Consider the following 15580-nt stretch of genomic DNA (forward strand, 5'->3'; position numbering starts at 1 on the left):
ATTTTACCTAAACTGCGCCTGAATGAATATATTCTCAGAAATAAATAGTAGTTTTGCTGAAACGTGATGAATTTTAATGTAAAATAGGATAAAATACATGACGAAAACAAAAGACTTTACCTAACCTTCCAATGTTCAAGAGATGTTACTCATTTTTTTAATAGTTTTCGGTTAAAATACTGTTATATTACAATGATATTCTATTCATACTGTGCTTGATATAATACATTCACGGAAATGTAATATTTTTGCTGAAATGACGTACGTATTACAGTGGAAAATGGGATAAAATCGTGACGAAAACAATGACTCGCTTTCTTTCGTTCAAAAGATGTTACTGTAATCGCTTTTCGAATGGTTTTCAGTTAAAAAACTGTTGCTTCACAAGTGAATTAGGATAGATTATTATTGTAATACTGTGAGGGCGCGTGTTCCCACAGGATCTACACCACCCTCATCTTACTTACTTCTCTTAGTTCTTACTCTTACTCAGTTCTGTCACCTATTCTTTTGGTAGCATGGACATTCTTTTGGTAGCATGGTCATCCTTTTGGTAGCATGGTCATTCTTTTGGTAGCATGGTCATTCTTTTGGTAGCATGGTCATTCTTTTGGTAGCATGGTCATTCTTTTGGTAGCATGGTCATTCTTTTGGTAGCATGGTCATTCTTTTGGTAATTCTGGTATCAAGTCCCTTGGACGGAAATAAAGGTAAAAATACTGTGGGAGAAATGAATACACTTAAAGTACTCTAAAAACAAATTTATTAATAGGAAATCAAAGGGGAAAAGATATATTATTAATCATATAACTGCGAGGCTCAACTCCCTGGCTTAGTGCAGACTCAGTACTTTCTTCTTTACTTAATTTTTTATTTACTTATTTCCTTACTCAACAGTAATTACTCAGATCTTACATTCTTACTGCACACAACATTACTGGTGTTACATTACATGGCATAGTAGGACCAGTTCCTTGGCCCTACTCACAATACATAGTACATGGCACTCATTGTAGATTACTTTACTCAACATACTCATTAATAATTAAATCAGCAGATACCTGGGGTCCACTACCCAACATGGGATAATTATTTCCAACTAATTATCCCTAACATACATCTTACAACACCCTCTGTTGACATATACTTCCAAGGAGTAACCCAGGGTAGAGCACTGGGGCTCACGACCGTTGTTATTGTGTGGTAGCCAGACGCGAATCTGGGGTCTGGCCCAACGAAGCAGTGAAGCACATTAATCAGGCCGCATCGGTGCCATCGTTTCATATATGGTCCCTTCTGGGTATCTACTACATCTGGGGCCATTGTTGAACGATGCAAGAATCACAATGGGATCTGGAGAAACATTGGAGCAGCGTCAGGGAGCGGTCTGGGAAGCATGACAGCACAAAGAACTCTCTTGTCTAGACGACAGACGTATTTACGTTATATTACTTCTACACTGGGTGAATGACAATTCAACTGTTAAATCATGAACACTGGTGAACACTGATATTCACTACAATTGACTGAATTAACTGAATGGCTACACATAAACATACCTGGAGAAACATTGGAGCAGCGTCAGGGAGCGCTCTCCCTGGCGATGCACGGGTATAAATACCCGAGTTGCCAGTGATCGCTACTCACGCAATGACAGTAATCACAAACAAGCTAACTGTTACTCATTCAAAGATGACCCTCAGTTGACAAAGGTCTGGCGAATTACTTGAGTTGATATACACAGACTAATTCAAGATTGAGCTTCCCAGGAGAAAGTGGAATAACAACGCATTGATAACTGTCTTCACAAAGGCGGGACTCTGGGAGGGAACACAAGTGTAGCGTCTATGGGGAAAAAAACACGTCTTCTAAGGGGTCGCTAACTCACTCATTTTTTTACGGTCGTGGAGTTTAATAAGAATCATTAGTTAAATAGATCAGTAGTCAACGTGACCATGACAATACAACAGTTTTTTAATTGAAAACCATTCGAAAAGCGATTACTGTAACATCTTTTGCACGAAAGAAAGAGAAAGTCATTGCTTTCGTCACTTTCCACTGTAATACGTACGCCATTTCAGTAAAAATATTACATTTCCATATTCTCAGAAATAAATAGTAGTTTTGCTGAAACTTAATGTATTTCAATGTAAATTAAGATAAACTACATGAAAACAAAAGACTTTACCTAACCTTCCGATGTTCAAGATATGTTACTCGTTTTTTTTAATAGTTTTCAGTTAAAATACTGTTATATTAGTGATGTTCTATTCATACTGTGCTTGATATAATACTTTTACGGAAATGAAATATTTTTGCAACTACAATGCTGATGTCAACACAAGCGTGGTTACAGCGAGACTGATTGAGTGAGGGAGCGCGGGGGTGGGGTGACGACGCGCTATGCGTGTGTGTGTGAGGTAGCGGGAGCGGGCGGTGTGCAGTGCTCGGTGCCGCGCGCGATTTGAATATACTTCAATTACTTCAATGTACAGAATATTCCTCCGGCGGGGCAATCCGCGTATTTGTGAATCCGTGAATGCTAAACCCGCTTTTGTGGAGGGCCGTGTGTGTGTAAGGGCGATTTAGGGGAATTTTAGGAGTGTTTCTGACTTTAGGTGTTTTTGGCTTTACTTTGTATGTACTTTTCTGTGAGCTGGAACCAATTACTCAATATCCCATTGAAATAATGGATTCGGTTAACGAACGACTCTGGAATGAATTGTGTTCGTTAACCGAGGGACCACTGTATACAGCTACTCCTCGACTTATGACATACTTGACCTATGACCACCCGGACATATGATCGCCTCAGTCGTACCAAAATTTTGTCAAATTACATATTTTTGAGTCCCAACGTTAGTGATTGTGCTGTGTACTGACAAAATTTTCGTTTGTAATTCACTTTAGAATGGCTGGCATGGTTAAAAGTGAGAGTTTTGTGGTGCTGAGAAGAAAAAGAGACACCCATTTTCGATTTTCTATGTATTATTTAAGCATTTTCGACTTACAACCAATTCGACTTACGACCTGGATTTGGGTCCCTAACCCAGTCGTAAGTCGATGAGCAGCTGTATATATCTTTTATTCATTTTTTTTCTTTTTACAGGGGCTTTACATATTACAAAATGAATAACCTGGATAATAGAATCAGCAATGCGGATCAGCTTTTGACTCAGGATGTAGAGAAGTTTTGCGACTCGGTGGTTGAGTTGTATTCCAATATTAGCAAGCCAGTATTGGATATTTTGATATATGTGCAGAAACTGACTCAAGCTATTGGTGCTCAGGTAAGTTGAAAATTAATTAATATGAACCATAGTTTGGTATCTCTTGTGTGTACTGTTACAGATGGATTTCATAATGTACCCCCGGAATTTTGAGCTGTACCCCTACTCATTAAAAATTTAGTTCCAAAAGAGGTGTTTGGAAAAGTAAACATTGAATATGAAAAAAGAAGAACAACTTCTTTGATTGAAGGTTTTATGACATTCTTAAAAGAGAAGGAGGGAGTTTGGAAATAAATGTAAGATTTGCATGCAGGTAGTACAAATGGAAACCAAAGAAGTAAAGTGAGGGTTTTAAATAAGAAGGTCAAGGAAGAGTGGATGAGGATGAACACTTTTATGAACCAGTGACAAATCTTTTGCCATTTAAAAAACTCTCATACAGATTATGAAACTTACAATATTGCAATAAAAATTTCACTAACAATCCATTTATTTTAAGAATTTTTTTCGCGGGTCTTGAAATTGATGCCAAAATTTCCCATTTTCTTCTAGGGTTAGTGGGGTGAGTGTGTGAGGTATGAGAAGCATACAGTACTTGGAGAATGATGTGCAATGAAACATCCCAGAAAATATAATGAAATTACTGAAGATAGTGTGAATATTATGAAAATGCTATGCAGTAAATAGCATTATGCTTTAAAGCTCTTTGTATAAATGTTGACAGAGGTTGCATTAGGAGATTAGTCATGGTTATTGAAGTTGGGTCTCCTGGGTCTAAACCAGAGGTTCCCAATCATTTTCTGTGTGATCCGATCTGGTGCTGTCACCTATGCAGTGCAACCCCAAGTCATTTTATTTATATTTAGAATAAAATGGACATATTTAGATATACATTTAATTGTAAAAACAAATTAGGAAATTGTATTACATAATTGATATCTAAAAGTAAACACTGGCAGAAACCCGTCACAACTCTGTCATGTTTTATATCTGGGGCTATAATTATGTGTTTAGGCAACATAATATAGAATTTTCTTAGCTCCAACTTTGTTTTATTTTGTATGTGACATAAGTGCATCATCATTTAATTATTTTTCAATACATACATTAAAACCCCCTGAATTCAAAATATAGGGGCTCCATCCCTTACAAATCATGAGACACACCTCCCGAGAGAAAAACTAACAAAACAACGGTACTTTTCTGTTATCTGCTTCAATCAGAATTTAAATGGTTCTAAGTATACAGTACTGTACCAGATTTAGGGTTATCAGATGTTCTTCCATCATTGCCCAGTGTTTGAGCCATTACAAGTGGAAAAAACTTGCACAGTAGATCATAGATGTGCACTAACCAGCATGAACTGACTGTAACCGACACGCTTATACTTGTTACACCGAGATGGATGGTTGCATCCAATGGCAACTTGTGCGTCATACATATTCGTAAATGTCTCATAATTGGAAATTTTACCATATAATGCATCTTGCGGGTCGCGACACCATGTTTGGGAACCGCTGGTCTAAACCAATTAGTTAGTGAGTACCTGTACATTTACCAGGTGTAGATCCAGAGGGGATCCTCGGGGTCCGGGTCCCCTCCTTTCATCAGAAAATTCCAGTACTTTTTCTTTAATACAGTACAGGGTATTGTATTCAGGCATTATTGTATAGTAAAAACTAATTACTATTGGCCTCAGAATATCTCCTAATATCAAGTGTACACGGCTTGAACATGGCCTCAAACTGCCCATGATAGTGATCAGATTTAAAAAAAAAAATTGAGGGTGGCTTACAGCTGTACTCACCATGTTTCCCCCACCCACAACTGGATCCACACCCTGTTTACTCAAAGTGTCTAGTTCCAGGCTCAGCCAGGTATGGGATTTTAGAATCTACCCATTATTATTTTTTTCATGATTTGGGATACTGTACCAATCTTTACTTAATACAAGTTCTATGTTATTTATTACTTATATTTGTTACCTTGCATTATTTCATTTTAGTCTTTTAAGCCTTTAATTCAGTGACATATAACCTGAGCTGTTGCGTCGCCAGGGATGAAATTACCCAATCAATCAATCAATTAATTAATTAATTAGGTCTATCTTCCTGAATGAAATTACTTTAGTATGAAATAAAAAATATACTTTTGTATTGTATTTCTATTCACCACATCAGTTATATGCCTAAGATTGTTTACTGTGTATGTGCATCCTAGAAAGTATGTTTTATTACTGTATTTATACTAAAATAATTTTGTAAATACATGCAGGCTCCTGGTGTGATGATCCTTTATCTCCTCATCTCTGGAAGTCTCTTGACCCATTTGCGCCGTCCCATCAGTCGGTTAACGGTAACAGAGCAGCGACTTGAAGGAGAGCTTCGGTTTGTCAACTCTCGACTCATTACCAATTCTGAAGAAATTGCATTTTACCAAGGAAATGAACGAGAAAAGAAGAATATTGATTCTTCGTTCAACAGACTTGTAAGCACTTTTAGTGGTTTTTGTATTAACAGTTTTAAGTCTTTATTATGTAGTATTGAATATTGATCCTATTCTGTCAACACCCATTTCTGTAATCATCCAAAGATTCATGGATTTTTCTTCCATAAATTTGGAGTTTTTGCTTGTATAACAAAGCACAGGAAAACATTACAAACAACAGAAGTTACTCATTATGAAGGACAGGTCCCTGGGTTAGCAAAAGAACGGTACCAGTGCAGTGAATCCTAATCAGTGGAGAGGTGCAAATTTCAGGAGGATTTTGTGGTCCTATGTAACTTAGACACAACTTCTGAAATTAACTTGACGGGAAAATTATGTGTATCAGTAGAAATATGTTGTGCATAGTTCCCATTTATAAATGCTATTTCATATACCATATACAGTAAAACTTCAATAAATCGGACTTCAATATATCGGAATTTGCTTTTTTCGGATTCTGAGATGCTCTGGTCACCAGTAATACTAAAAAAAAAGGGGGGGGGGGAGATTAATTAAAACAACTCGTATGAAATGAACAACACTTACTGAATACTGTACAGTAGTCTAATTAGATTTGCTTTAGGCCTACTGAGAACTAAGACACTTGAGTATGTAAATAGGCTGCGGCTGATCAGGTGTTGCCGCATTCGTCAGGTTTATTTGTTGATTCATTATTATATTCTAATATGATTGGCCTCTTATGGTTTATGGTTCATCAATATTAATATAACATCTTCAGTAATAGAGAAATAACACAATACTGTATGTAATTTGTAATATGACTTGAAAATAAAAGGATAAGCTTTATCAGAAGGTTATTCACTCAAGATGCATTCGTGTGACAGTTTTCTGCAGACCAGCTTACAACTGGGATCACTATAACACACTGAATAGTAATTTATATGAAGATACCTTCTTAAAAATGTTATTTACTCTCTGTGAGTGTTAAATGATGACTCAGTTTGGCTACTTGTACACTCAGACATATGATTAATAAATAAACCAGGGTATATGCAGATGCATAATACTTTACATTACAATATTACTTATAAAGTGATGATAAATACACTGCAATAGTATTTACCGTATATACTCGTGTATAGTTCTAGTTTTTAAGACCAAATTTTTAGGCAAAAAATTGGGGGTCGTCCTATACATGCGTAATAGTTTTGTTAGGTTGAACCCGTGCATGATGGGAAGGGCGAGGAGCAACTTTTAGCTTCAGACACGAAAAATATTTACCATTTACTGCCAGTAAACAATGGAAACGTAAAATATGTACCAATTAGTAATGAAAAGTTGTGCAGTTCCTTCAGTAAATGAAGCTCACCAACTTACAATAGGCTAAATTACCTTACAACGTGCTTTCAGTAGTCTATGTTGAAGTTCTTAGCACAGGCTAACTTATCATATCATATACGGTATCACAGTTCTCATTGATCTACAAAAAATACCGGTATTAAAATCCTTTTCGATATTTCACACTTAATATAATACCCGGTAATCTACTTCAACCTCCTATTGTTTACAACGACGCATGACGCATCACGCACCACCAGCTGTATCAGCTAGACGGTACACGTGTTTTTTGAATCGTTTTCAGTTAAAAAACTGTTACATCACACGTATATTTTACCTAAACTGCGCCTGAATGAATATATTCTCGGAAATAAATAGTGGTTTTGCTGAAACGTGATGTATTTTAGTGTAAAATAGGATAAAATACATGACGAAAACAAAAGGTTTTACCTAACCTTCCGATGTTCAAGAGAAGTTACTCGTTTTTTTAATAGTTTTTGGTTAAAATATTGTTATATTACAATGGTATTCTATTCATACTGTGCTTGATATAATGCATTCACGGAAATGTAATATTTTTGCTGAAATGACGTACGTATTACGGTGGAAAGTAGGATAAAATCGTGACGAAAGCAATGACTTTCGCTTTCTTTCGTTCAAAAGATGTTACCGTAATCGCTTTTCGAATGGTTTTCAGTTAAAAAACTGTTGTATTACGATAATATTCTATCGTGATTGACTTGAATAAATACTACGATACCATATTTCTGAATATTTTCATTAAAATCCATCAAAATCATTTTCCTTGTCATCGTCTGCAGCACCAAACAGCTTCTCCCAGTCCTCTCCTTGAACAGGGCTACAGGGTACGTGTTTTTCGAATCGTTTTCAGTTAAAAAACTGTTACATCACACGTATATTTTACCTAAACTGCGCCTGAATGAATATATTCTCGGAAATAAATAGTAGTTTTGCTGAAACGTGATGTATTTCAATGTAAAACAGGATAAAATACATGACGAAAACAAAAGACTTTACCTAAGCTTCTGTTCTTGAGATGTTACTCGTTTTTTTAATAGTTTTTGGTTAAAATTCTGTTATATTACAATGATGTTCTATTCATACTGTGCTTGATATAATACATTCATGGAAATGTAATATTTTTGCTGAAATTACGTGCGTATTGCAATGGAAAGTGGGATAAAATCGTGACGAAAGCAATGACTTTCGCTTTCTTTCGTTCAAAAGATGTTACCGTAATCGCTTTTCGAATGGTTTAGTTAAAAAACTGTTGTATTACAATAATATTCCCTCCTAATTGACTTGAATAAATACTTGAATGGAAATATACACTATTTTTGTTGAAACTACCCGCATTTCAGTGTAAAGTGTCGTAATAATAAATGGTAAACAATTTGCCTTCGGCACTCATGTTTCATGCACGGCGAGCCTCAGTTTATAGGACGTAGAGCGTTTTTAGTGAAGGTTTTGTTGTGCCATTACCCTCAAAAACGTGGGTCGAACTATAAACGAGGAATATCGTAAATTAACGATTTCTTGGTCAAAAAATCAGGGTCGACCTATAAACGAGGGGGGTTATAGACGAGTATATACGGTATTAAGTGCTGATAAATACACATACTAATTTACTAAGTGTTGAAGACAGACATTGTGGTAAGCCGATCAGTTGTTTGCTCGGTAAATTTATAGAAAAGCACCGTTCTTTCTTTGGATATTAAATATATGTTTTTCCTGTGGTTTTTGATGAGTTTCGAACAAATTTGATATTCATTTCCGCCGGAAATTACTAATTTTTTAGATCCCCCCTCCCCCCCCAACAAAGGAAGGTATTGGGAAAATGGGAGGTTTTTGTTGGGTAAATCACAGAAACGGGTGATTTCCAATGGAGAACCAGGCAAAAATCTTACAAAACTCCTCAATAACCATAGGAAAAATCATATTTCTAATACTGAAAGACATGTAACCTAACTTAACCTATCCCTTTTTTCAGTGTAAAAAGCCATAAAAAAAAAATAACCACTCAACCTAATCTAACCAGGGGGGCTTTGGATCACCCTTTGTTCATGCCCCCACATCTTACCTTAATCTGAAGAAGAATAAGGCCAAATGTGTTGCTCTTCACGCAGTGTACACTGATTATAATTACACTTTGGACAAATAACTTTGTTCGGTAATACAGTACACCGTGTTTTCTAAAAAATGAAATGGCCTCAGTATTTTTCTGATGAAACTCGGCAATTGACGTAAAATAATCTTTATCACAATGCCGGCACAATCTTCAACCTGTTCAGCCATATCTGGTACAGTAAAGCCTCGAATAATGACATTAATGTGTCCTCCAATATTGCAGTGTAAGATGAATCATCGTATTGCGAATCATTAATTACCATTAAAATAAAGCAATAATAATGAGATACATTCCCACGTGTGACCTTTTCATATCTTTTGTGTGGATTTTTACCCTCTTTTCCCCCCAAAACAATACAATTAATGAAAATTGCAAACTATATTCTTTAAATAATGTTTCTGAATGCACCTTATACAATATAAATGAATAATAATATGGTCACACAAGAGGAGATGGGACGCCACTGTTTTCGTTTGTGTTTACAGCCGGGAGTCCAGGATGATAGTTCTACACGAGAAATTGAAGAAAATAAGACCCTGGTTGTAGCTGTAGTAAAATTAATGTTAAAAAATTAATATATATGTTTTAAGTAACGTTATTTAATGTTAATAAATGGAACAATAGAACTAGCTAACCACTAATGGCAAAGAAAAAAAATGAGATGGATTGGGAAAGTTAACATATACCTGAGCACTTAAGGATACCACATCATTTATCTTTTTAAGAATATGTACAAAAGATTCACTATTGTTTATTACTGAATATGTATTTGATCGAATTAATCTTTATATTGAACTGAACAATACAATTCATAAATTATAAGTAGAACATGAAAACACACAAGAGGATAAGAGACGGCATTGTTGTCAATGTTTACACCCATAATGTCAGTTATCCACCTGAAACTGAAGAAAATAAGACCCTGGTTGTTGTTGTCATAAAATTAATGTAAAAAAATATGTATGTTTTAATTAATGTTATTTAATGTACAGTAGAAGTAACCACTGATATTAAAGAAAAAGTGAGACTGATAGTGGAACACCAATGTATATGTGCGCACTCAAGTAAACATAGTCATTTATCTTAAGAATACGTACAAAAGATTCAATATTGTTTATTACTGAATTCCGTATTTCTCGGCGTACAAGCTCCCGCAACGTATTAGCCGACCCCCAAATATTTAGCTGAAATATCAGTTCTAGGCTGATGTCGTGTGTATAAGCCGACCCCCAAACTCGAATCATTATGAGCATCAAACAACTCTGCAGCTGCAAGAAAATTTGGCATTAATGAGAAGCAGGTTCGAGAGTGGAAGAAGGCTGAAGAGAAGTTAATAGACATCCCCAGAACAAAATGTGCCCTGAGAAGAGGTAAACAACAGTGGCCAGAACTGGAGGAGAAATTATTTGAGTGAGTCTACGAGAACCGAGAGAGTGGGTACGTCATCACCAGGAACGCCATATGTATTTACGCAATGAAGCGTAAATAGATTCTTGGAATGTCATAAAAACAGAAACAGTAGTAAAATCATTAAAAAAATGTTGCATATCCAATTCTCTGGATGGTGAGGAGGATGATGTGGTGTGGGAAGATGACGATGAAACCGAAGCCGCAGCCGAGTCGGAGGACTGGGATTCACCAGAAGGAGCCACTAGTTCAGAGAAAGATTTTGAAGGATTCTAAGCCATTTCAATTATATATTGGATTTTAAAATTGTTACTGATATCTTTTTTTTATCTATGTCTTAAATAAAGAATTTGTATTTCAACACTTTCATTTACACTAATGTCCTTGGGGTGAATAACAGGTGACCAAGCCACCACGCAGTAATAGTGAGTTGTTAAAGAACAGTCGTGTCATGTCGCTGTTGTAGTATTTCTATTATTTTAGTATTTTAGGCCATTTCAGTTCATGTCTTTATAATAACAAAGTTGTATTTCAAAGTTTTATATATGGCTTCTCAGAAAGAGAATAACAACTGATTGGGCAATCACATTGAAGTTTATGAGTAGTAAATAGTGTGTCTCGCTGCTATGTACCAGAAATTTTTAAAGGTTCATGATCTAGATCTGCTGTATAAGTCGACCTCATGATTTTGGGGGCTTGCAACCTCGGCTTATATGCTGAGAAATACAATATTTATTTAATTGAATTAATGTTTATATACTGTAAGTGAAATGAACAATGCAATTCATTAATAATACGTAGAATATTAAAACACGCACGAGGAGACAAGACTGCATTGTTTTCGTGAGTGACGATGGTTCTACTGTACATAAGAAACTAAAGAAAATATGACCCTGGTTTTAACTGTAGTGAACTTAATTAAAAAAAAAATTGAATACCTGTATGTATGTTTTAAGTAATGTTATTTAATGTTATTAAATGGAACACTAGAAGTAGCTAACCACTAATGGTAAAGAAATAAAGCGAGACGATTGGGAACGCCAACGTATGAACAGTAAGTGCGTACATATGAAAACATATCGTCATTTCTCTATACTGTATATGAATATGAAAGCAACACTTCTTTGCTGTTCATATATATGTTTTCAATAATATTTACGAATGTAAAACAAAAATTCTACTCACCAATGGTGGTAAAGTCTAAAACATAAGGACAGCCAATGAATATTGTGCAAGTTTTTACTCAGATGACAAAGTCATCAGGTTCAACTCTGGCTGAAGCTGTAGGTTCAACACTGGCTGAAACTGTAGCTTTCCATGAAGCTGTTGCTGAAACTGTTAATGAACCTGATGTTGAAGCTGCTTATGATGCTGAATTTGATGGTGTAGCTGAAGTTGATGGTTTAGGCCTTCGAATAATAAAGCTGTCGAAAGAACCTTACACAGCTGCTTTCTTTTCTTATTAACATCTTTATGTAGAGGTCATTTGCGTTTATTTAAATTTTAAAGCTTTGTTCTGTTAATGGATCCACTTCAGAAAATATGTTCATTGCTTGCTCCATATAATATCCAAAGACCTCGCACCTTTTTCATATCGTTTTAACACCTAGTTTCTCGGCTAGGCTTATACACTTTCTATTAGCTTTTGAAACCACACTACCATCACTTGCTCTTTTGCTCATGTTGAATAGGGATGCAAAAATTCTGTAAGAAACCTGATAAAGTTTTTCTCCTGTTCCTGTTCCAGATGCGTGAAAACATAAGGCCCGCCAAGCTCCGACTATTGTTTACCACTCATTAGCAAGGCAGCTTCTTTGCGCAAGGCACTTTAAATTTTTTTTTATATAATACATATCGGGATTTAGTTATTATTTATATGAAAATGTAATTTTATTTTATTTTTATTACATTTTGGTCGTAAATACGAATGAAATAAGGACGTAAATTGAATTGGGTCCTAAATTAACTAAAGTTTTAAATATGAAAAGTTATTGGTCAAACTGTTGTTATCGGAGGCCTTGCTGTATAGGCATAAAATGTGAATTATATTAAGATACAAAACTATCTTTTGCTGCATAGTCAAATAGGGATGGCGGAGGAGGGAGGGAGTGCTGTTTAGGCCTCGCCTGTCACCCGTCACCCTGCAATCCCTTTATGATGACAGTGTGCAATTTCGCCATAGTTCCCTTTTTATTTAGGTTCATTGGTGCTGGGTTAATAAAACATTATTGAAAAATAATTAAATATCCCCCAAAAGCCCACACTCAATCCCGGATGAGCTATTATGCCGGAGTATATTCCCGGTCTCTTGTTTACAGAGTGGTATCACCTGATCGTTCTTGCTGTCCCTAACAATGTTGCCAGCACTGACCATCTCTCAAGTACCGGATTTGTCGGTAATTCAAGCGACCTAGAGCCCCTGCTTTGTCGAATTAATGAGGATATAGTGTAATTACGAATAGAATATTTTATGTGGTAGCCAAGGCATGGTAACTGAGTATGTTTGTTGGTTGGAATAATGAGGAACAATCTAAAGAAAATAAATAGAAAACTAACAAATAATTGAATACAAAGATTCGGAACTATCGAATATACTGTAGTAACATCTAAATATTATGAATTTGGTTAATGTTAAATTTTTTGTAAATTAAATAACCGAGTTTGTAATTTTTTTACCATAAGGTACCCAAGTTCATTATTGTTTCTTTAACGGACCTGAGTCGGTAATACGTATATGAACCTTGTCTTAACAGGTCATTGTCCATTAAAGTCGAGTTCCGTTAGAGACAGTGTCCGTTATATCAGTGTTTACTGTATTTGTGTGTGTGTGTGTGTGTGCGCACGCGTGCGCACACAGGTTGATGTAATGTATCTAGTGCGGCAGCATTAAGTAAATGTTAAGTTGCAGACACTGCTTGCTTCCTCTCGCTTTCAACTACTGCCGCTAGCTAGCCCTTGTGGTGAACAGGGAAGCAACTTGCATAAGCCTTCCCCTGCTAGTACACAACCTCTTCACCATCAAGACTCCTGCTGTGCCTCCTCGTGAAGGAAAGAGATAAACAAATTACAGCTTTTAAGGAGCGTTTCCCCTAACCCCTGCCATTTCCTTTATTTCTTATGGGATAATGAAGTTTGATTTACACTATTTATTTACATGGCTATTCTCAAGACCATAACTACCATGTAAATTGAGAGGTTGTCCACTGTAAATGCCTTTTGAGCGTTTAAAGGTTAATCAAACTCTTCACGCTGAACTCGAACGTTATAATTCGGTCAAACCTGTTGAATACAATTCATTCTTAGGATTTCAAATAAATCATACATAGGCTATCATACATAAATGTTTAATCCATTATATATTCACATAACAATCATAGCTATATACTTAGTCTAGTCTTAACACTTATAATATATATACTGTATATATATATATATATATATATATATATATATATATATATATATATATATATATATATATATATATATATATATATATATATATATATATATATATATATATATATATATATATATAATGTCATTATTGATGTCGTAGAGCATTATGCACTGTAGGTACAAACTGTCGGTTAAAAAAAAGCAAAGTACTGTACTGTAAAACTTACTGAAGAAGCTTTTCCACAGGTTAATCATCTACGTTGCTTCATTTCCTTCCGGTTCAACATGGGATTCATTGACAACATCATTGCCAAGTGTGAGTATTCATTGTTTGTATTTTGTTTGGGATTATTTGCATATATTTGTATGTGAGTGTCACATCACTTCCTTTGGGAGCTCCCATGTAACAATTTGGCCATGAAAGGAGAGCCTCCAGGCTATCTATTACCTCTTATGATGTAGGCTGTTTCCCACTACCCAGTGTACTTGTTACATTACCACTGTACACCCCTTTTACCATTTTATCCTTCCACATCCTTCTCACATAGGACTATATACACTGTCTCAAACAATCTTTTTTTTTTTCCTTTAACATATTAATACAGCGAACTCTCGAAGATCCAAACCCTGTAAATCCGATTTCAAAATATTCAGACAAAAATTTTGGGGGTTCTTGGCTAAGAAGCCTACCTAAGAAGCATTCCCAAAACAGGGTGAAGGTAGTTTTAGGCTTAAGGTTTTGATCTGATAAAATGTCACATACTAAACTTAGCAAAATTTAACTTGCATTACTGGATTCCTTGTAAGATAGTGTTGAATGTTGTTGGTGGTCGTGCTGAGTGTTGTTGGTGGTGGTTGTGTTGAGTGTTGTTGTTGGTGGTGGTGGTGAGTGTTGTTGGTGGTGGTGGTGTTGAGTGTTGTTGGTGGTGGTAGTGGTGGTGGTGGTGGTGGTGGTGGTGTTGAGTGTTGTTGTTGGTGGTGGTGTTGAGTGTTGTTGTTGGTGGTGGTGGTGAGTGTTGGTGTGTTGGTATTGTTGTTGTGGTGGTGGTGGTGGTGGTGAGTGTTGTTGTTGTTGTTGTTGGTAGTGTTGATGGTGGTTATATTAGTGTTGTTGTTGTTGTTGGTGTGGTGTTGTTAGTGTTGTTGTTGGTGGTGGTGGTGGTGGTGTTGAGTGTTGTTGATGGTGGTGTTGAGTGTTGTTGTTGTTGGTGGTGGTGGTAGTGTTGTTGTTGTTGGTGGTTGTGTTGAGTGTTGTTGGCGATGGTGGTGGTGGTGGTGATAGTGTTGTTGTTCATGGTGGTGTGGTGGTGTTGGTGTTGTTGTTGTTGGTGGTTGTGTTGAGTGTTGTTGTTGGTTGGTGGTGGTGGTGCTGTTGGTGGTGTTGTGTTGAGTGTTGTTGTTGGTGGTTGTGTTGAGTGTTGTTGTTGTTGGTGGTTGTGGTAGTGTTGTTGTTGTTGGTGGTGGTAGTGTTGTTGGTGGTGGTGAGTGTTGTTGTTGGTGTTGGTTGGTTGTTAGTGTTGTTGTTGTTGGTGGTTGTGGTGGTTGTGTTGTTGTTGGTGGTGGGTTGAGTGTTGTTGTTGTTGGTGGTGTTGGTGTTGTTGTTGTTGGT

The 15580-nt window shown here is 36.2% G+C and overlaps 1 protein-coding gene across 1 annotated transcript in view; it reads left to right on the forward strand.

Moving 5' to 3' along the window:
- The window catches only part of LOC121876160 (ATP-binding cassette sub-family D member 3-like), a 34318-nt gene extending 19960 nt beyond the window's left edge, over positions 1-14358 (forward strand). The window contains exons 2-4 of the mRNA XM_042381102.1: positions 3110-3290; positions 5505-5717; positions 14218-14358. Coding sequence (XP_042237036.1) covers positions 3129-3290; positions 5505-5717; positions 14218-14343 — 501 coding nt within the window. The 5' untranslated portion in view covers positions 3110-3128 and the 3' untranslated portion in view covers positions 14344-14358. The remainder of the gene's footprint in view (positions 1-3109; positions 3291-5504; positions 5718-14217) is intronic.
- The last annotated feature ends 1222 nt before the right edge of the window (positions 14359-15580 follow it).

This window comes from Homarus americanus, unplaced genomic scaffold, assembly GCF_018991925.1.
Source record: "Homarus americanus isolate GMGI-L3 unplaced genomic scaffold, GMGI_Hamer_2.0 scaffold34921, whole genome shotgun sequence".
In the NCBI taxonomy this organism is placed as follows: domain Eukaryota; kingdom Metazoa; phylum Arthropoda; class Malacostraca; order Decapoda; family Nephropidae; genus Homarus; species Homarus americanus.